At 38.7% G+C, this 23820-nt stretch overlaps 1 protein-coding gene across 7 annotated transcripts in view; it reads right to left on the bottom strand.

Annotated features, from left to right (window-relative positions):
* Positions 1 to 414: 414 nt before the first annotated feature.
* LOC103289170 (cytochrome b5 reductase 4) overlaps positions 415 to 23820 on the bottom strand; it is a 66688-nt gene continuing 43282 nt past the window's right edge. For 4 of the 7 annotated variants that reach the window (XM_008145048.3, XM_054722207.1, XM_054722208.1 and 1 more), the window contains 6 exons: positions 18043 to 18183; positions 16010 to 16162; positions 12817 to 12967; positions 12410 to 12496; positions 2393 to 2557; positions 415 to 936 (listed from right to left, as the gene is read on the bottom strand). In XM_008145048.3, the coding sequence (XP_008143270.2) occupies positions 882 to 936; positions 2393 to 2557; positions 12410 to 12496; positions 12817 to 12967; positions 16010 to 16162; positions 18043 to 18183 (752 nt within the window). In that variant the 3' untranslated portion in view covers positions 415 to 881. The remainder of the gene's footprint in view (positions 937 to 2392; positions 2558 to 12409; positions 12497 to 12816; positions 12968 to 16009; positions 16163 to 18042; positions 18184 to 23820) is intronic. The other 3 variants (XM_028128083.2, XM_054722209.1, XM_028128224.2) reach the window with 2 other exon arrangements.

Below are 23820 nucleotides of genomic sequence, written 5' to 3'. Positions count from 1 at the left end.
CCGTGTGGAAGCAGCTGGCTGTGCTCTTCACTGTCCCAGCTGGTCTGGATGGGCTCAGCAACAATTAAATTGAACCCATTCCAGAGCACCAAAGGATTATTTTAGGCCATGGGACCAGATGCGACACCTTCGTTCTCTTTCCCAACGCCTCTGGTTTGGGCCGAGAATAAAACCAGCTGTCAAGGTTCTTTTAAATTTTTCACCACACCTGACGTAAGCTGCCAGTGTGAGCATCTCCAGGATCTTTTATTGTTGCCTTTTAAAATTTCCCTTAGACACGGGCCCAATATTGTTGCATTCAAATACATTTCTAGGTCAAAGATTAAAAAGTACTTATATTTTTATTCTACTTTGTATCAATGCCACACACACACACACACACACACACACACACACACAAATTGTTTATATCACTTAAGTTATAACATTCCATGTTTTAATATTAATAACAATAACATAAATGATCATTTCCTGAGTTAACAGTGCAATGTGAAAATTTAGTCTGTATTGCTAAGACATTTTACAGCATAGAAACATGATCCAAATGATCATTTACTTTATCATGTCATAAAACACAAGAGCTCATCATAGAACAGTGAGACAATTTAAACAGTAAGAAACCTTGTGACTCATAACAAACAACCTGCATGTGTTTGTTGTCATGATTGACTTTCCAGGTCAAATAGCAGTAGTAAAATAATTTATGGTATAAAATAAAGTCAACAGGTTATCCATAGTGATGGAATATTTGATTTCATTTAAGAAACAAGCCTGGAGTCTCGTTAACCTCTTAGTATATACAAAAATGTTGTCTTAAAAAAACCCTAAGCAATCACAAATTTAGATAAAACAGTTGAGTAAAAGACAACGACAGCTCTTCGTTATGCAGTAAAACCATGGATCTCATCTTTGGAAAAGTGAAGATCATGCAGCATCCTGGAAAACAAATACAAAGCACAAGTCTCTTAGGGGAAGAGTTTAAAAATAAAGAAGTAACATCAAAGTTTAGCATCATAAACATAGTACTTTTTCATTTTCCCCATTTACTATGTACTGTAAAAAAATCCACAATTATCACTTCTAAAAAATTAACAATAATTCTTTAATATTACCAAATATCTAGTCAGTGTTCAATTGTCTCATAAGTGCCATAATTTTTAAAAGTTTATTTTAATCAAGATCCATTTAAAGTCTACTCATTATGATTAGCTGATAAAATCCTATATAATAAAAGTCTAATATGCTAAGTGTCCAGTCGACCAGTCAGCCATTCAACCAATCAAAGCGTAATATGCTAATGATATGCTAAGGCCGCTCAACCGCTCACTATGATGTGCATTGACCACCAGGGGGCAGACACTCCAACCGGTAGGTTAGCTTGCTGCTGGAGTCTGGCCAATTGGGACTGAGTGAGACGGGCCGGACATGCCCTGCAGCCTTCCCGCGGTCCCTCCCGGCTGTCCAACCTCCCAGGTCTCTCCCCAGTCCCAATCGTGCACCGGTGGGGTCCCTCGGCCTGGCCTGTGCCCTCTCGCAATCTGGGACCCCTCAGGGGATGTCAGAGAGCCAGTTTTGCCTGATCCCGCAGACCAGGCCAAGGGACCCCACCGGTGCACAAATTGGTGCACCAGGCCTCTAGTCTTTTAATAAGATTCCCTTCCATCTCCCTCTCTCTCTCTCTCTCTGTGTACTGCAATTTATCTGACAAAAATCAGATCTTTACGCATCGAGTAACCCACAGTCCTCATTTTGCTGCATCGCTATGATAAATGTTAATAATATGAACTTATATCCTCTTATTGCCTGTAACTTAATAATTGGATCTAGAACCTAGGTCAGGTCAAATTCTTTTTGACAAGACTACTTCATAGGTAGTATTCTCCCATCAGGAAGCACATAATATCTGACTGACTCTCTTTTGGGATGCTAACAATTATCCATGATTTATGGTCTATCCATTAGTAGTTCATTAGGGTCTGAAATTCGTGATATTCTACTTCTACTTCTATCATTCTTTCTTCATTTATAAGCTGAGGGACTCTGTAAAGGAAAAATTCTCATTTATTATGTGGTTACCCTGTAGTACACCCCATATAGAAAAGGCAACATAATGCTTGATTTTTTTCCTTCTTTATTCACCAGTTTTTAAAGTAAGGAGTTAATCCCCACAGCATTCTATCTTTACTCTCTCTACTGAACCGAAAAAGCAGAAATACTGCTTATGGGTAATTAAACTTGGAAAACACTATAAATGGAGAATGAAATCTTAGAAATGGCTGTTTAAAACATTCCTGAACATAATAAACATTTATTTAGTACTTATTGTATGTAGTCACTGTGCTAAGCACTTCACATGCATAAGGGTTCTTTTTTCTACCACGTTACTACTCACCTCATTCCTTGTTCTGTAAATGGTGCTGGTCCACAAATGCAGATGAGAACTTTGGATTTGTCTAAACTTCTTTTCAAAAATTCAGAAAGAAGACCTGGTGAAATGTATCCCTTTTTGCCATTCCATTCAGCAGTAGGTTTTGAGAGAACAAATTCAACATCAAATCTAGAGGGAGAAAATATTTTTTAAAAAGTCCATTATTTTAACATATGATTAACATGTCTCAAGTTCACTAAAACATCTTTTTTCCCCTCTTGAAAATGATATAATATGTAAAAACTGATACACTCACTAGAAAAGCACTACAATGGATTATAAACAAAGATTTAACAAAAACATACAGGTAAATCCATATTTACTAAGGATTAGTTTTTGCTACAGAAAAGAGGAGTAATTTGGCATCTTTTATTGAACTCATTAGAAAGGGATCTCAAAGAATTACCCATTCCTATTAATACTCTGCTTAAGTCAAGTAAAGAGCAATCATCAGTGACATGTGCACTTTAATCTCTGACTCAAACCTTTCATGAGTTCTAGACCCTTATAACCAACATCCTATTTGACTTTGTACTGTTGCTGTCTCAAAGGCCTCAACCTCATCTTACAGTCTCTCTGCCCCACACCTGACGTTCTCTTTGAGGATGGTGCCAAGGTCCCCTTGGTTGCACAAGCCAGAAACCTGGGGTTTATCCTGGGGACCTCTCTCTGCATCTCTCCTCCATATCCACTTCCTCACCAAGACCTAGCTCCCAGCTAACTGTCTGCTTCTTTGAGTCTTCACTGCCATACACTTCCATTCTTGCTTCTTTCCGTAATGCTTCTATCATGTCCTATTCTTCAGTTCTCAGCTAAGCACCATTTCCACAGAGAAGTACTGTGGCCTTTGGAGTCCTTTGTTATATGTGTTGTAGAAATACTTTCCTTTCCTTTTCTTCATAGACCTTACTTCAGGTTTTAAATATGAGGTCACCAAAATGATAATTTTATTAATGTCTACCTTCCCCACTAGACCATAAACCCTGTAAGAGCAGGGACCATTTTCGCTTTGGCTATCACTGTGTCCCTAGTGGCCAAGCATTGTGGAAGGAAAGGTATGAGAGAAAAAGAAAGGGTACCAAGGGCCTATCTGACTTAGTTCTGTTGCTGTCTCAAAGGCCTCAACCCTCAGAATTAAAATGAGAAAGAAGAACATCAAACCAAGTTTCACAATGTGACTACAGACCATTTCCCACCACAGTTTTATAATCTGTTCAGCAAATAGCTGGTGAAGAGTAAATGATTCAAAATTGTATGCTGTGCCTGTTCCCTTTGCTCCATTTTAGCAAAACGCAAGTAATTCTTACCATTTTCAACAGCATCGGATCAATGCATCTGCACACTTTCCAGTGATTAACTGACATATTTTCTCAAGAGTAGAAGGAATTAATTACATATTAATCTCAATATTAAAAAACAAGTTGAACAGCTTCTCTTGTGAAGGGGCCTTGTGAGTCCAATATGAGAACAGAAACAGGATGTGGCTGGTGCAGCAGCTCAGGTTGCTGTGCTGCAGTTGGGTTAAGGTTCTCAAGAGCTGAGGAGCCTGGCACAAGCACACAGACCAACTCAGAGGGCCAGCCGGGGAGAGAGAACCGGCCCGGCTCTCACCTCGCCCCCAGCCTCTAGGCTTTATTTGTCCATTTGTGCAACAAGGTGCGAATACTACATCATCTCTTATAATTCTAATATTCTGATTTTATATTTAAAAAGCTCTACAGAATTATGTTTTTTCTTACCTTCAAGGTTCCCATTTAGTTTTAGCAGATACAGAGTGGGGCAAAAGTAGGTTTATAGTTGTCCATATGGAAAATAATACAATAATTAATAAATAATGCAAAAATAAACGGTTTCACATACTCACATACATCTACTTTTACTCCACCCTGTATACTAATCCACCTTATACAAAATAACCTCCCAAATACTTTTTCACTAACTTATTATTTCCCTTCTAGCACATAAAATTAAGATAGTTTTCAATAACTATGGAATGTAATATTTGTTTACTGTTCCATGAGGGCGAGATCCTTGTTTGCCTTGTTCATTGCTGAACCCAGGCCTGGCTCAAGGTAAGTGCATAAAAAATACTTGTTGAATGAATAAAGGGATTTGCTTACAAAGAAGCCGTACTGACTAAAAATAAAAACTGTCAATAGAAGAACAAAGCCATAGGCTGGCATCCATGAAATTACACATAAAAACGGCTGTGAATTCCCTAATGCCTTTTCCGAGCGAGAAGGTCCACAGCTCTCATCAGATCATCAAAGGAGACCCAGAAGCATCTGCAGAACCACTATCCTAAGAAATTTCCAATTATACATAGACAATTAGACCAAAGATAGCAATTACCTTGTTAAATTAAAAATAAAAATCATTGGAATAAAACTGGTAAGATACATAAGTCTTATATACTGGCATTCCTGTCGTCTGAAAATATTGTAACTTTCCTTTACTGAGGTACTTTAAAGAAGAAAAAAAAGCCTAGTCAGTGGCATACTTTCTGCAGGCTTCTGCTAAAGAGTGATAAGTACCCAAGATCCTTATAAAGATGGTGTACACTTCTCATGCATTCGTATTTATTAGCATAATGGTCTCTTGGGCTATCACTTAACTCCATAGAAAGAGTGAGGAGGGGCATAAATGCAACTTTTAAGGATACTGTAAAAAGCCTGCTATCCTGCTTATCTCCTCCTTCACAGGACTAGAAAAGAGCTTAGCTGGAGCAGGTGCCATCCCAAGTTAAGACTCAAGAATACTTTAATGAAGGATTTCTTATACCACATCAAGATGCAGATGGTTCCTGTGGAATCAGTTACCTCTCCTAAAGTGTGCTGAATGAAGGCCAACTCACTATCTAGCGCCATTACAACCTGAGGCCTGAGGGCACATGGGCAGAGCCTGCCATCATCCAACAACTAACTCTCCTCTAACCAATCAGCTTCAAAAACCTACCTCTGTCGTTTCCTTAAGTATGTCCCGTACATTCCACTTTTGGTGCGACTGCTCCAAATACTGGCCTCATATCTCTTGCCTAAAATCCTGCTCTAACACCCTTAGCCTTAATCCACCTGACACACCATTGCCAGCAGTTCTCCTTAATACCCAGACCCCATCTTACACTGTCTTTGCTTTAACAGCTTCAGTGGTTTGTCACTGCCCACAGAAGAGGATTTCATAGTATTTGGGGCCTCTGCCTTTTCTGGTTTCAATAGCTAAAGAAAAATATTAGAAAGAGCAGGAAAACTTGGTATTTGCTCCCGAGAAAAACAGCTTACATGAACAGCTAAGAGTTAAAATTATACAAAATGCACATATTGTGGAAACATTTCTCAAAACGAGTCTATTAAACACTAGTGTTCCTCAAGATGTTAGTGGTATTCCATGAAAAAAGTCCAACTATGAAATAAATTTGGGATAGTGGGTTTTAAAAAGAAAAAGTTAAATAGATTTATTTAGAATTTCTCAAAGCCTTAAATATGCTAAGTTCAGAGTAAGTCTTAAAGGTAATATGATACACATTATTTTCAAAGTTTTTTTTTTTGTGTGTTTGTTTTTTTTAATGACAGAGCCCTTAAGGGAGAACACATGAACATTCTATGAAACACCCATATGAGGAGCATCTGGGAGGAACAGAAAGTGGTAGAAGAGTCCAGACTAGAGGCCCACATATCTGTGATTATCACAGGCTGGGGGTGGGGGGGAAAGGGGTTAAGGCACATTATTTGATTTACTGCAATCACTGGCTTCTGCTGTCTTAAAGGGGAATAACAAACCACTCATCCCAATACTGACACCAGAGTGCAGAAACTCAGTGGGCCATTGTCTACGGAGCCTGTCAATAATGAAGAGGTAAGCTGCCCAGTGTTGCTGGGCCTTCTCATATCCATCTAATACATATTTATTTAATATATGAATTATACTCAAGGTTTCCCATCACCCGATTTTAGCCCAGCCTGTTTCTTCAATTTTAAGACAGGAGGATTAGAAGCTATCACCACTAAGGTTCCACATAAAGTTTATGGCTTTATTTTTACAGTTACTTTACAGCAGCGGTTCTCAACCTGTGGGTCACCTAAGACCATCGGAAAACACAGATATTTACATTACGATTCATAACAGTAGTAAAATTACAGTTATGAAGTAGCAACGAAAATAATTTTATGGTTGGGGGTCACCACAACATGAGGAACTGTATTAAAGGGTCGTGGCATTAGAAAGGTTGAGAACCACTGCTCTAGAGGCTATTTGTCAAAATGCTTCAACAGCCTTAGGACTTGGTGACTCTTACGATGTATTTTTATCCTGCATAGTTAGAGGGGTACAGAACAACTTCTTTTCACTATGTCAAACAGCAGGGGATTGGTTAAATAAATTATTGTATGCTCACAGAACTGAATACAGTGTAGCTATAAAAAATCATGGTATAGAACATCAAACCTCAGTGAAGGTAGGGGAGGGTGGGGGTAAAGGAGAGAGATCAACCAAAGGACTTATATGCATATAAGCCTAATCAATGGACACAGACAACAATGGACACAGACAACAGGGGGGTGGGGGCATGAATGGGGGAGTGGGAGGTAATGGGGGAATAAGGACACATATGTAATACCTTAATCAATAAAGAAATTAAAAAAAAAATCATGGTATAGTGCAGGTTTTCCCAGCTGGCACTATCAGCATTTTGAGTTGGATTTTTCTTTGTTGTAGGGACTGCCCAGTGCATTGTAGGATGTTAGCAGCATTCCTGGCCTCTACCAACAAGGTACCTGTTGAACCCCCTCCATCAACTGTTACAACAAAAAATGTCTCCAGACATAAATGTCCCTTAAGGTATTGGGGGGATGGGGACAACAAAATCACTCCAGGTTGAGAACCAGTTATTTAAAGTATTCTATATACACAGAATATATGCAACACACTAAGTAGAAAATCTATATATATAAAATCCTAATATGCAAATAGACTGAACAGTGGAACAACCGAACAACCAGTTGCTATGACATGTGCTAACCACCAGGGAGCATGTGCAGAACATGGCAGGCATTGGCCGCAGTGGGATGGTGGAGCAGGTGAGCAGGGGCACCAGACCAAGGCGGGGCACCAGTCACTGTCATCAGGGCGAGCCTCTGGTGGTGACTGAAAATTCTTGCTCCCACGCGCAGTGGTCCCACCAAGTGCTCACACCTGCTGCCAGCGCTGGAGCTGCTGTTCGTACCCACTGTTGGCACGTGGCACCAGTCCCGATCACTCAGCACCGTCAGTGGATGTGAGCAGTGGCTGCCGGCCCCAATCCCCCCTGAGGGCTTCTCCACCTCCCCCTGCTCCTGAGGGGCAATCGGGGCAGCAGCTGCTGCTCACACCGGCTGCTGGTGCCGGCCCCAATTGCTCCACACTGTCAGCTTGTGGGAGCAGCTGCGGGAGCGGGGCGGCTGGCAGACAAGGGACCGGGGGCCACAGCAGGAGGGGCTGTGCAGGGGCACGGAGGATGGGCCAAGACCTGCCCCTCCCACTGCAGCCCATAGTTCCTTCAAAGTGCGTGAATTTGTGCACTGGGCCCCTAGTGTAATTATAAAAAGTATAGCAGTACAACTATTTTATTTTAAAAATACAAAACAATAAAGCATGTATGCATGTGTCAGTGTGTGTGTGTGTGTGTGTGTGTGTGTTTGTGTGTGTGTGCCTGTGTGTGTGTATCAGAAAGCAAGAGAGGTAGAGAGGGAGGGAAGGAAAGAATGGAAAGATACAGACCATAAATGTTAATAATTGTTCTTTAAATGATAAGGTTATGGGTTATGTTTCCTTAATTATTTTCAATATAATAAATATGTATTAATTTTGTAAACAGAGCAGAAAAATCAGCAAATCAATAAATTCCATTATTTTAAAAAATATATTTTTTATTGATTTCAGAGAGGAAGGGAGAAGGAGAGAGAGAAATATCAATGATGAGAGAGATTCATTGATTAGCTGTCTCCTTAACATTCCTCACTGGGGATCGAGTCCACAACCCAGGAATGTAACCTGACCAGGAATCGAACGGTGACCTCCTGGTTCATAGGTCAATGCTAAACCACTGAGCCACGGCCAAATTCTACTATTTATATAAAAGTACATGCTACTAGCTTTACTCAAATAAGGTCACTGTCTCAAAAATGATTGCTTTGAAAGGGAGAAAAATACTTGTTATATTTATATATTATGAATGTTGCCCAGAATTCAACCTCATTGTCAAACTGTCCAATCCCTTGAAACTAGTTCTGCAAAGGCCGAGACAGCACAGTTGGTGTATTTTACTGAGGAGAGAGGTGGACCATTGTGGAACGCTGAGCCAGCTAGGCCTTAACACTGCTCAGTGAATTAAGAGATGAGGGAAACTTAATCTGGATCTCAGTGTACATAGTAATTAGTTACATCTGCTACTGTACATTTTTGCTTCCTGTTTAGCAATGTAGGAAAAGGAAGATACACATTCCCTGGGTCACATGAGAAAATAACAGTATCTTGTTCACTGTTGAACTCCTGTGTATAGGCAAATAATAGATACATGTATTTCATGAATGGATGAATGTTACTAATATGCTAATTCTGGGTTAGGCACCTACATATACTCTCTCATTGCCCCCATATCCAAACAATTCTGTAAAGTAGGTATTGATATACCTGTTCTACAGATAGAAAGACTAAAACTCAGTCAGATCAAGTAACTTGCCAAGATCACAAGGTTAGTAAGTTTCCATTATACAATGACAATTCTAAGAATTTCATTTGCTAATGAATGATATAATCCAGATAAACTGAGGACAAACATAGCATGCTTGCTGAAAATGAAAATAATAGATAATACACCAGCCTCATTATCCACCCTTCCTATCCCTACAAAGCACTGAGTGGAAGGCTAACACCTAATACAGACAATAAAGTATTTCACTTGTTTTAACTACAAAATGTAAGAAAAGTTTATTTTATATATTCCAATCCAATAATAATTTAACCAAGAAATGTGTTCAGATGTCACATTTTGTCATCAGAAGCTTTATTACTAAGATTAGGAGTGACATGGGAGAGTGAAGATGTAGGAAAGGTGATTTAATATATAAAATTAGCTATGAATGTTAACTAAAATACAGATGTGGCTAATAAAAACTACCTTATATTGAATCTACTTCCCCTTTATGTATGAAACTCAACAATGATGTTTTTGAATGAGGGTACTAAAAACATTCAATAAGCCTTTAAGGCCAGGTTTCTCCTGTATTTGCATGAAACCTCAGAATATTTAAAACCCCTGATAAATGTTCCAAAGCCATCTCCATAAGCATGGCTCTTGATTCCCAGTGAGGGCCTGACCATGGGTCTCCAGGAAGCATTAACGCTATGGTGCTAGCAGTCAGTGCCAAGGACAACCTCTGCAAGGTGCCTCCTGTCTCCAAAAGGAGGAAGAGGTTAGGTAGTAGAGAGGGTAAAGGCACATAGGAGCAAGCAGATGAGAGCAAGGAGACAGAGAGAAGGAGCCGTGTGGGAGGATAAAGGCAGGCCGGAAGCCAAACACTGTCACTTCTCTCAGCGAGCTGGAGAGTGACACTCACCTGGTGAGTGCTGCTAGAGCCAGTCATCCAGGTGAGGGGAAAGAGGGGTCTTTCCTCATCCTCAACACTGCAGCCTATGCCATTCCACCACCCAAGTTATGTAGATGGGAACAAAACAGAACAAAACACACAGGGGACTCTGTCAAAGGATACTTTATGCTCAGAGGCTATCAACACATTCCGATTTACTAATTACTTCTTAAATCAAATGCAACTCCTATTGACTGAAAGTACAATGTCTGTTCATTAAAATGTAGGTAAATTGACTGTTCTTTTATAAGGGAACTATCTTAAAGAATATAAGAACATAGCCAAAAATACTTTTTAAAAAAACCTAACTAAAAAAGCCTACCTTTGTGTGTTTAAATTATTTTAAATGTTTAGGAAAACAGGAACTCGGATAATACAGAAACAAAACACATGTATAGAGGTCCTCCATAACCACAATTCAAAGTATCTGAGGTAGGCGTCACAGTTTCCAAAGCATTCACCCTTTTCTAATCCTCACAATAGCCTTATGAAGTAGGAAAGACATCGTTTTATTTGAAGCTAAAGAAACAGGCCCACAGAACTAAGTAATTTTTGAATAAAGTTTCAAGCTAGTAAAGGTAGAATAAAAACTAGAATTTAGGTCTTTAGGCTTTTCAATAAGTGCTACTTCCAATTTTCCACTTTGAAAATTAGTGTAAAAGACACTTGAAAACCTAGGACTTTGTATTTTTTTCTAAATCATGCTCCAATTGCCATACAATTACCTACACATTGTAAGTATTCTTAGGTTTATGTCTTGACTATGTAAGAAGAGTAAATATTTCAAGGATAAGTAAGTTCAGGTCATCTTTTATTGTGAAAGTCATTTATTAAAAGACAATGAGGAGGATGGGAGACAATGGGAAGGTAAAAAAACTAGAAAAGACTTCAGTATTATCTTATTAAGAACTAGAGGCCCAGTGCACGAAATTCGTGCATGGTGGGTGTGTCCCTCAGCCCAGCCTGCACCCTATCCAATTTGGGACATCCCTCTCACAAATAGGACTGTTGGCTCCCAACTGCTCGCCTGCCTGCCTTCCTGATTGCCCCCTAACCACTCCCCTGCCAGCCTGGTTGATGCCTAACTGCTCCCTGCCAGCCTGTTTGCCCCTAACTGCCCTCCCCTGCAGGCCTGGTCACCCCTAACTGCCCTCCCCTGCAGGCCTGGTCCCCCCCAACTGCTCTTCCCTGCAGGCCTGGGTCCTCCCCAACTGCACTTCCCTGCAGGTCCGGTCACCCCCAACTTCCCTCCTCTGCCGGCCTGATCACCCCTAACTGCCCTCCCCTGCAGGCTTGATCGCCCCCAACTACCCTCCCTTGCAGGCCTGGTCCCTCCCAACTACCCTCCCCTGCTGGCCTGATCACCCACAACTGCCCTCCCTTGCTGGCCATCTTGTGGCGGCCATCTTGTGTCCACATGGGGGCAGTCATCTTTGACCACATGGGGGAAGCCATCTTGTGTGTTGGAGTGACAGTCAATTTGCATATTACTCTTTTATTAGATAGGATATTCAGCAAATATTCAGAAGAACCTGGAGCTCCCAGAGAAACAGCTGGGTTTGTGAGGTCTTTAATTTTATAAAGCCTATAATGATCTATACTATACTATTATAAACATAAATATTTACTTCATATGCTTACACAGTCCTGAAATTATGAGAAACAAGCATCTGATAAGTACAGACATTATGTTAGGTTATCCAATTCACTCTTCTTCTAAAAAGTTTATTTAGAATTTCCCACTGCTTTCAGATTTCTTAGGGGAAATGGGCATACATCCATTTAAATTATCTTATTATCTCAGAGGCCTGTGCTAGGGCCCTTTTTCCAATGAAACAAATTTTCACTTTGCTATCCTTGCTGCCTCATTCCACCACTGAGTTCAGCCTAACTCAAACTTTTCCTATTGCCTACCCTGAGGACCACTGATGACACAGCTATCAGCAAATGTTAATGTCAACAAACACAAACAAAGAGAAGCTTGTAAACAATGGAAAGTCACTATGGACATGAGCATATTAAAGGCAGTAAAAAAACGTGTTTATTTTTGCATAATCTATCCACCAAATTTATTTAAATCTTCAATTACCAAATTGGCTACACTGAAACCCAACTGTATAGATAACATAATATAAACATAAAACCCATATATTGATACATATATGATGTCACATTGATCTTAGCAAACTATTTCTTTGGGCGGAAGGTAGTAACATTATTTACATTTAGAAAATTATTGATTAGCTTTTGTTTCTTTGACAAAGCTTCCTGGTCAATTAAAAATTCCACCCAAAGGAAATACTGCCAAGACTGACTATACATGTATGAATATTTAAATATAGAGTTAGTACCAGTTTAATACCTTTTATCTTTAAATGCTAATTTCTCCAATTGGCTTCTCCAAATTATATCATCCTCTGTTTTATTGAAGAACATCAGCTTCACCTTCCTTAAAAAAAACACACACAAAACAAGAAAAAACAGCAACAACTCAAAAAGAACTATTTTAATTACATTTAAAATATGCATGAATTGATCTAAAAGTAAACTAGCAAAAATGGTTTTTTTTAGTGCAATTAGGTAACTAAAAGAATCAAAATAAAAAGAATTGTGTTTATAATATAGCTAGGACTTGAGGCAGAGTTAAGAAATGAATGAGAGAATGAGAACATGTCTATTAAGGTGCACTGAGGAATTAAACAATTTAGAATATCTTGTACTAATCTAATAGCCTCATAAAGGATAGTAATTAAAGATAAAATTACATACCTGAGAGTGGATATATTGGTCAAAGCATAATTCAGTATTTTAACCATTGGTGTGAAGCCTGTTCCAGCTGCCAATAAAAAGAGATCTTCTAATTCTTGCAACTGGGATATTTTAAAATTGCCCTCAGGATTGCTTATGGAAACAAAATCTCCTAAACAATAAAACATAAACTAAATCAGAAAAAAAAAAATCAGGGAAACTGAGAAGGCTACACCTAGCTGAATTTAGAACACTGGTGAGTCACAGGATGAATACTTAGCTTTCAGACCCCATCTTAGTATTTAAGATAGTATGTAAGGAGTTTTAAGAGTATTCATTAGGCCCCCAAGTATGTCTGAATTATATCACTATAATCAAATTATTAAGGTTTTATTTCGCTCATTTAATTACACAATTACTTTCCCAAACCATCTGGAGTCTCTAATTTCCAAACTACTGCCAAGTATTTAAGTACAAATTACCAATAAAAACAGGCTCTACATAGATTGCTAAATTAAATTATAAGCACCTAAAAAGCATAGTCCATGTCTCCCTGCACAGTACAGGGTAGAGAAAAGGTATTTTCTACTTACATACTGATTCTTTTTTTGTTTTTAATCCTCACCAGAGGACATGTTTATTGATTTCAGAGAGAGAAAGGAAGAGAAGTATCGATGTGAGACAGAAACATCAATTGGTTGCCTCCTGTAATTGCCCCAACTGGGATCAAACCTGCAATCTAGGTATGTGCCCTGACCAGGAATTGAACCTGCAACCTTTCTGATGTACAGGACGATGCTCCAACCAACTGAGCTACCTGGCTGGACTACATATTGATTCTTAACCATAGTAATAAGACTAGTAGGAGAGAAAATTGAAGTAAAAATGTATTGCAAAATCTTATGTTAGTAAATGTGCTGACTTCACTTCCATCAAATCTTTTAAAAGACCAATGGATTAAAACAAGAAGAGTTTGTTCTTAATTCACTTCTATAAAAACAAAGCAAGTTCAGAAACTGTACTTGGAGCATGCTACTTCACAATATAGAATCAAAATAGCTGAGAAAAACTATTTTCTGAAATGCAGTTGAAATAACCACTACTAGTATGTACCACTCATATAAGAGAACTGCCTTTAGGACATTTCAGAAATTTTCATTGTAATTTGAAAAATAAAAAATAAAGCTGTCCATATTTTAAAAAACAATTTGAATTTTTAAATGCTGGATCTTCATAATTTTTCCTTTATTTTCCATAGCAGGATAGTAAGAACCTTGCAGTAATTGATTAAGTAAGTGTTAGAAGTAAAAGAGCTCCTTGTTATAGTTTGAAAGGGACCATAAGATCAGAATATCCCCAGGATATTACCAGAAAAGCTTCACAGAACAATACTAACTTGGTAACTTTTGTCCACAGTCCAGTCCTTCCAACATCATTTCACTGATTAGACTTAGGCAATGTACCTGTTGCTAATCAAGTTCACAAGAGATTCAAGTACACATGCCAGAAAGGTCATTGACTTCCAGCCAGGCTATCTGCATCTACTCACCCGAAATTACACACCCTATCTAGGGCATCTCATTCAGTTGACACTTGATAGGCCAAAATAATCACATAAAAGTTGCTTGGTGAACATAGGATTGAACAAAGTGGATAACATTATAGTGCAGTTTGTTTGGGACATAATGAGGCTGCAGTTATCACTACCATGCCAGCATACATGCCTCTAAGTCAAACAAGTGTGCGTGCCATGTCTAGCCCTGTGGATAGAGGTGAAAACACACTGATCCTGAGCTGCAGGCTTTCCTTTTCCATGTTCTAGGCTCACTCTCCACCTTGCTCTGCTCACTCAAGCTCTAAAAACAGGCTACAATACCGCTGGTTGTTTCCACTTGCTGTATTACAATCACGTGTCAGTCCTTCACAAAATAGATACCATCACTAGATTTGTGGATATTCCAAAATTCTTTAGGTTCCCATTTATAGCCAATATTTTGATTTATGTAACCCAAGATGACTCATCACATCACTGCATAAATATTTCTAAGCTTAACTTTCAGAAAACAATGTAATTTTTTTATTTCCAAATTTTACTGATCTACCTCACCGTTACTCCACTGTACTTTAATACTGCCTTAAAAAGGGGAAGAACACTTTTACTGTTAGGCTCAGGCAGTGAAAAACTGAAGGCATAGAAAAAGGAGTAAAAGCAGAAAGAAAATTCTCTAAACCTTAATCAATTTCATTATAGTCTTTTTAGTCATTCTTTCAAAGTATATTTATTGGGAGCCTTTTATGTGCCAAGTGCCATGCTAGGTGCAGGAAATACAAAGATAAATAAGACACTCTACCTTTAAATTCAAAATCTTGTAAAGAAGAAATACTATTTATTCTTATCCTAGAGCTATGAACAACGTGTTAGGATTTGCAGGGGTTCAGAGGAGGAGGGGAATGTTCATAGAAGAAGTGATATTTTTGTTTGGTTCTTTAAAAAGGGCACTTTATAGATAGAGACAGGGTTGATGGGCATCCTAGGTGAGGCAACTCAGAGGTGAGGTACCTATGAGTGAGTATGCCAGACTTGTGGAACTCTGAGTAGCACCAGGATCTGTACACTGAGAGATGAAGCTGGAAAGATCATGAAGTATTTGTAGGTCACGCAGGGGACTTGATCAGTTAGGTAATGGAGACTCAGCAGAGGCTTTAAAGCTGCAGAGCAACATGGTAAATCTATTCTCAGGGCAGTTTGGAAAAAGAAGTGGAAAATTCAGATAAACAGAAAGAAAAAGACCCCAGTTAGAGGCAACTAAGAGAGACCAGTTAGAGGCCAAGAGAGAAATGATGAAGGCTTGATCTAAGAGGGTGGCTGAAGGGACAGAAAAGATTAGAAAGTCACGGGGAGGTACACTCAACAGAACAGAGTACCTGACTGGATTGGGAGGAAGAAAATGGGAAGACTCAAAGATGGCTTAAATCTCCAGATTGGGTCAAGAATGAACAGTGAGTGATGCTGCAAATAATAGAGATGAGTATGGAGTAATGATAGGTTGGGTGGGACAAAGAGAACATGATTTTGGTTGCAGACATGTTGAGTTTAAGATATTTGATAGACTCCCAGATGGAGATAACTAGAGGGCAGTATAACATGTGATCCAACCTAGAACACAAATGGGGTAAACAAACAAACAAAAAAAAACAAACATAAAATACTAACCAATCTGAAGATGATCAAGCTCTGGTGTAAAGAGTCCAGCAGGATAGATTTTGATCAGAAAGTAGATGTATTTATTATTGGGAATAACTGGTTCCTTAAACTCTGAGAGTAAGGAATCAGATACAGGTGTATATGGCTTCACTATTTCAGTACCTAGAAAAAGTCATGACAAAGAAATTCAATTCTAAAAATCTAAAAAGCTCTGAATGAAGATAAAACACACAAATTTTATGATGCAATCAATCAGTCTATATTAAAAACTGTAAACCTAATGTTTATATAATTCTATGGTCTATGTGTGTATAGTAAAGATAGTTATATATACCCCGAGTTAATGTGAGCTGAAATAATTTTAACAAATCAATATTTTATCTATAATATAAACAATCTGTTTTTATTAAGTGTGACATATAATTGGGATTTATGTTAATAAACTCTCAGACAATCATCTCTTCTATCAGCATATAAACTTTGTAATAAGCCACACAAAAATGGCATAAAAAGTTTACACAGAGACTTAAGTAGGTACTGACATAATTTTAATTATACATAAGTTTTTCACAATGGTTGCTGATCATTCATTTGGGTTTGAGAAAGGGAAGAATTTCACATTTTACTTTATACATTTTAAATTGTTTTAATGTTTAATATAGTATATACTGCTTTGGTAACTGGATGAAAAGAATATTAATCCAACTACTTTTAAGAATAGATTTTTAAAAATATATATATTTTATTGATTTTTTACAGAGAGGAAGAGAGAGGGGTAGAGAGAAACATCGATGAGAGAGAAACATTGACCAGCTGCCTCCTGCACACCCCCTATTGGGGATGTGCCCGCAACCAAGGTACATGCCCTTGACCAGAATCGAACCTGGGATCCTTCAGTCCGCAGGACGACGCACTATCCACTGAGCCAAACCAGTTAGGACAAGAATAGTTTTTAAAAAGGGTAATGTTAATATTTCATGTTATAATAAAAGCGTAATATGCTAATTAGACGGGACAACTTTCCGGATGAAGTCCAGGTCCCAGGTGCCTGCCAGCGGCCAGAGGGAAGCCCAGGTCCCGGGTGCCTGCCAGCGGCCGGAGGGAAGCCCAGGTCCTGGGTGCCAGAGGGAAGCTGGTGCTGGCAGCCGGGGAAGGAAGGCTTACTGTTGTACGAATTTTGTGCATCGGGCCTCTAGTTTCATGTTATATTTTTAGCTGGCCAAATTCCAAAGAGAGGGGAATCATCACAAATTTGCAAGAGCACAATACTACACATGGCTGCTTGATATATATAAAATGAATGTATTTGTAAATTACACTGCACTGGGGAAGATACCAGTTATTGAATGATGACGTGGCATTAGATGATGACGAGAGAGACTTCATAGTGCCATCATAACCAACCACCTCCACCAGAGCCTGACTGGGAGTCTGTTAGATTGATGGCTGGAAACACCTTGACTGACATGAGAATGTTACATTTTGCAGCTTCAAAAAGCCAAGAAAATGTTACACATCAGTAAGAAGGGTATTTAAAACAAATAAATGAGGTAATTTTAGGATGAAAAGGAGAGAAAAAGACTTCACACAGTAAGGAATTTACAGATCTTATACTGGAGGCACAGATAAGGAAATAATTTATAATCATTCACTCATCTTGAAATTTTATAAATTCAACTTTGTAAATGACAAGACTGCAAGTGGCTTCTAAGAGATGGATGCTGGTATGTTTGCAGGAGTTGTCTTACGAGGGGCATTTGTGCACTCCTGCACCTTTCCTCTAAGGCTTGGTTAGTAATAAATGATGGACCCATGTCTGTGACTAGTGGCAGTTTCTTTGTTCCATGCAATACTATGTCATGGCTGTGGTTCCAACATGCAGGAGCACTGCATCCCCAAACTTAGAATCTGGCCATCCCTAAATCCAGCTGCCCCCAAACACTTAGTAATAATCTAAATGGGTGCTTTCTAAAGAGACTGAACTGTTTTTGAACAGCTTATAAAAGAAGAAACTGTTCCTCCAAAGGCTCTACTTGCCTTACCTGTAATAGTTAGCTTGAGGTAAACATGTTGCCCAATTGGCACCTGAAGGTGAGTGCTTGGTGGCAGCATCAAGCAGAAAAGCTTCGTATCAGGAGTGGCATCTTCCTTGGAAATTAACTGGCACTTTCTGTAGTACAAACCTAAAAAGTGATTCATTTTCTCTTATTGATAAATAAGTTAAGTAAGAATAATACTAGACCCATTAAGTGAAAGCACAAACTCAGTTTTTGCTCTTTGGTTGAGCTTGAATTTCACTAAAAGACCTATATGTTTTTAAAATTTATCAGTACTTTGAAAATTGTGTAGTGTTAATTTTTTCCATTTTATTTCCTGAGATATCTATTTTTCAAAACCTGTTAATACTTCTATAATTTGAAAATAAATTTTATAAAATAAATGAGTATTATATTCCTCATGTCTATTATAGCATGTTAAAATTACATTCTAAGTAATTAAAACCTAATTTATTTCTTCTTAAATTCACTCTTTTTTATAATTCCATTTTAAAGCCTTATTTTAACCAGTTATATAAATTGTAGATGTGAAAAATATTTGACAAGAAACAAAGTTACATTGTAAATTCTTTTCTTACAGAATTGAGAAGTTCTGAGACTCAACTATTGAAACTTTAACAATATTAGCCCTACTAAATAACTTTAGAAATATTTCTTTGATAAAGACTGGAAAAATATACATTTCTGTGTCTCTATGTTTATACTATACATATGTATTACATACACACACACACACACACACACACACACACACACACACACACACTAGGGGCCCAGTGCATGAATTCGTGCACCGTGAAAGGAACTGTGGGCCGCGAGGCTGTGGTGGGCACAGGGGCAGGTCTCAGCCCATCCTCCGTGCCCCCACCCGGCCCCTCCTGCAGCGGCCCCCAGTCCTCTGTCTGCCAGCAGCCGTGTTCCCACTGCCACCACCGCTCCCATGGCCTGACGGTGCCAGCCCCGCTTGCGCCCGCTGATGGCACAGAGCGACTGGGGCTGGCACCAGCAGCAGGTGCAAGCGGGGCTGTCGCTGGCAGTGAGTGTGAGAGGTAGCTGCCGGCCCTGATCACCCCTCAGGAGCAGGGGGAGGTGGAGAAGCCCTGTGGGGTGATCTGGGCCAGCAGCTGCCACTCGCACCCACTGATGATGCCGAGTGATCGGGGTCGGCGCCATGCACAGGCAGCAGGTGTGAGCAGCGGCTCTAGCACCGGTAGTAGGTGTGAGTGGGGCCGGTGCCAGCAGCAGGTGCAAGCGCCTGGTGGGACCGTGGTGCGCAGCAGCAAAGAATTTTCAGTAACCACCAGAGGCTCGCCCCGATGACAGTGACCGGTGCCCCGCTTTGGTCTGGCACCCTTGCTCACTTGATCCACCATCCCGCTGCAACTGATGCCTGCCATGTTCTGCGCACGCCCCCTGGTGGTCAGCGCATGCCATAGCAACCGGTTGTGCAGTTGTTCGGTTGTACAGTTATTCTGCCGTTTGGTCTATTTGACTATACTAATTTCAACATCTTTCCTACAAAAGGCTGCTATCATTTCAAAAGAACATCTTAACTATAGATTCTAAAAGTTTTAAGAAAAATTTAAGAAAGTTTTCCTATTTCAATTGGACTGAGGACAGAGAAAGTTATAGCTGACACAATATGAGGAAAAAGGAGTAGAAATCAGATGTGCTGGCTATTGCAGTCTGGACAATGCCATTATTTAAGTTTAAGAGTCAGGTTTTTGGCTCTGTAAGCATAGATAATTACACAAGAAAATGTCAAAGTAAATTCTAAATTTGACATGAGAAGACACTGCATTAAAAGTATTCAACTTACATGTATGTTTATTTTCAAAGTAAAATTCCTTTAGCTAAGAAATTTCAGTAGGAGGAAGCCAGTATACTAATCAATAATTTAAGTTATCTATACTGAAAACCTAAGTACCATGTGATGGACTAAACATTTAAAGATACTGACATCAAGTTAATCATTATACTTTGATGACATAAATATTCAGCTTTGCTACAGTGAATAAAATAATCTACAGCCTGGCCAGTATGGCTCAGTGGTGTCAACCTATGAACCAGGAAGTCACAATTACAGGGTATGCAGGATGCAGCCAATCGATGATTCTCTCACCATTGATGTTTCTCTCTCTCTCTCCTTCCCCTTCCTCCCTGAAATCAATAAAAAGATTTATTAAAAAATATAAATTTAAGAATAACGAAGTGCCATAACATAATTCAAAATGATTCATTTTTTAAAAAATCTACAGCTTTTATTCTGGTTTAAGAAGGGAAAGGAAAAATAAGAAATTATTTTTGTTAATTTATTCACATATATGCAAATATCCCCTAAATTTTGAGTCATTTAACAAAGTAGGAAACCTAATTTACTGAAAAATGCATTCCTGACTCCAATTTCAGACAAGAAAGCTAAAGCTACCTTATGGTGGTTCATACCTCAAGGAGAAATGTATGGCTGGGATAAAGAATTCATGGAAAGCCTTGGGAAATTACTGAGAAGAATAACTGAGCAATATTCATTCTATTTCCAAATGGAGGTCAGCCTTGGTTCTCAATATCATTTATTTCTTGGACTTGGCTTTTATAACGGCAAAATATTTCAATTTCATAATATCTCTTTTCATTTTATTGTCTTTTACCTAATCTCTTCAGGTCTGTTAGATCATACTGTTATTCCTTGACATTCTCCCTCCCAACCTAATACCACAAAATTCAGAACTACTGCTCTGGTAAAATGAACCTATTTAACCATTCCCACACATGGCTTACTCTTCCCCCCTCTAAAACCTGCAAAATACCTACCACAGTAAGTACCAGTAACAACAATTTGAAGCTCTACCTGGAAAGACTTTCATAGTTTTTGTAATTTTTTTGAAAGCTACTTTCAAAACATTGCTTGAAATCCACCTTCTTCAGTGTTAAATTCAAGGTTAAATTCATCTGCATCTGTTCCCTTGAGATTACCTCAGAATATGCTCTATTTGTACTATATAATGTGCCCTTATCAGCTTGTTTCATTATAAGAGTATTCTTTTAAAAAATTTTAGAGAGAGGGAGACATCAATTTGTAGTTCCACTTATTTATGCATTCATTGGCTGACTCTTGTATATGCCCTGACTGGGGATCAAATCCACAAGCATGGCATATCGAGATATAAAGTTTTAGTCAACTGAGCCACCCGGCAGGGCAAAAAGTATTCTTCAATCTCATATTTTGTGTAGTTTTTCCTCCACCTGGGAAAATAATTTCTGATGCCTTTGATTTGTTTCATAACACAGTACCTAAAAGAGGCTTCAACACATAATAAGTTCTTAAAATATGGCTACCTGATACTTTTCTGAAAATTAAAATATTATCCGCAATCATCTATAATAATAAAAGCATAATATGCTAATTAGACCGGACGACATTCCAGACAAAGCCAGGGTCAAGAGGGAAGTCGAGGGAAGTCCGGGTCCCGGGTGCCAGAGGGAAGCCAGTGCTGGCAGCCGGGGAAAGGAAGGCCTACTCTTGCATGAATTTTGTACATCGGGCCTCTAGTATTTATATAATTTTAAATATTTAAAGATGGTAAACTGAATACATGCAGTTAGTTCCTTCTAACTCCCCCACACCCCAAATAAAGGCAAAGATGTTTTTTGGGTGTGTTTGGTTGTTTTTTAAGGCATAAACCGGCAAGGATAGAAGAATGAAAATTTTAAATAGCAACAAAATTTTGCGAGCTGAGAAGCCAAAGGGATGATTAATAACTGACAGGCGCAATAAAGCTAAATCCTAAACTAGAGAAGTACAGAACGTCAAGAATCAACAACCCATTTGTAATACAAGATCCCTTTAAGGCTCAGAAATTGGCAGGACCAAATACCTCTGGATCAGAGGCAAGGCAGAGCTAGAACCACTCTGCGGATAGAAAGTTCATTTAAGAAGCTTAGATGCCCTCCCATTCTCAACTTTCCTGAAGTCCTCCCCTATTTAGCACAGTCACATAACTGAACCTCTCTTATTCTGGCAAAACATTTGAAGCTTGCTCTCCAGAGAGGGTAGAACATAGGACCTCTGAATTTGGGTTTATGTTATAGGCCAAACTGTGTCCCCTTCAATTTTCATACGCTAAAGTCATAACTCCAGTTCCTCAGAATGTGACTGTATTTAGACACAGAAAAAGAAAATTACATAAGTTTACAGGCACCTAGCATTTTCCCCCCACATGACTTCTGAATTGCTGGGTGCAAGGTAGGAGAATGTTCACTCTGGAGACTCTGACAAAATAATGGCATCAGACTTTCCCAAAGAAATGATCAGCCATACAGTGAAAATGTTACTGTCAACAAGTCACACATATATGCACAGTTTCCAATCAGCTTTTAGAGTTCCACCCTGAAATATGAGCAGATAGTCAAGGATAAACAGACATTCAAAGAAAGCATCTAATATTAAAAACAAAAAAACCCCACAAGTTTTTCTATAAGTGTGGCTCAATTGGTTGAGCATCATCCCATGCACGGAAGGGTTGCTGGTTCAATTCCAGGTCATGGCACATACCCAGGCTGCCGGTTCCATCCCCCTAACCTAGTGCATATGGGAGGCAACTGGCCTCTCTCTCTCTCTCTCTCTCTCTCTCTCTCTCTCTCTCTCTCTCTTCCCCTTTCTCTCTTTCTCTTCCCCTTACTCTCTCTCAAATCAGTAAAACATTAAAAAACAAACTTTGAGGACATAGAGATTTCACAGAGAAAAAAACACTATGGTAATTTTTAAAAACGTAAGAGAAGCTAATTAGAATAGGATACTAAAACAAAGAAACAAAAATCGAGAGGTCTTAACAGTTAAAAATATAAGAATAGAAATAAATAATTCAATAAAAGAACTGGAAGTCACAGCTAAAATAAAATCTTCCACAAAGTAGAACAAAAGGACTAAACTGAAAATAAGAGAGAAAAGATAAGATAATTAAAGGACTGGTTAAGGAGGTTTAAAAAAAGAATACTTCTAGAAAGACGAAACAGACCATGTAGAAGAAAAATCAGGGTCATTAAGTTTCCATAACAAGGATTAGCACAAAAGGATGGATATCCTGCCCAAAGAATGAAGAGAGACCCATACTAAGGCATATCAAATTGTGAAACTTCTAAACATTTGGAACAAGGAGCCAATCCTACCAATTTCCAGAGAGAAAATATAGTGTGTTGACTCTGAAAATTCATTAAGTAGAACAAAAATATGAACGCTTTTCTATAAATATGTTATACTAAGATAAAATGCTTAAAAAATAAAGGAAGTGAATGAAAAAATGAGATGAAGAAAGGAGTAAACTGAGGAACTGGTTTAGGTAAGCAGAAAAACAATAAACAAGACTTTTTTTAATAGAAAAAAAAAAGATGAGCATAGGAGGCATTAACTTAAACTTGTTTTGGCACCTTTTATGAAAATAAACCTGAATGGTTGGGTAGCCTTCTAAACACAAGTGGCTTCTCCATTCAGGTATCATTACCTAATGACTTCATGTTATGCCTAAACATTAGATAGTAAAATCTGAAATTTAATCTGTTAAAAAAAAAAAAAGTGCCCCATTTCAACTTTTTTTTTCCCCTTTTATTGAATTTATTGGGGTGACAATGGTTAACAAAATTATAAGGGTTTCAGGTACACGTCATCTGTTCACCGTATTGTGTGTTCACCACTCCAAGTCAAGTCTCCATCCATCACCATTTATCCCCCCATAACTTCCTATAGCACTCCCCCTTACTCTCCCAGCA

The sequence above is a fragment of the Eptesicus fuscus genome, chromosome 10, assembly GCF_027574615.1.
Source record: "Eptesicus fuscus isolate TK198812 chromosome 10, DD_ASM_mEF_20220401, whole genome shotgun sequence".
Classification (NCBI taxonomy): domain Eukaryota; kingdom Metazoa; phylum Chordata; class Mammalia; order Chiroptera; family Vespertilionidae; genus Eptesicus; species Eptesicus fuscus.
The sequence above is the reverse complement of the archived record's forward strand: the minus strand, read 5'-3'. Positions and strand labels throughout refer to the sequence as shown.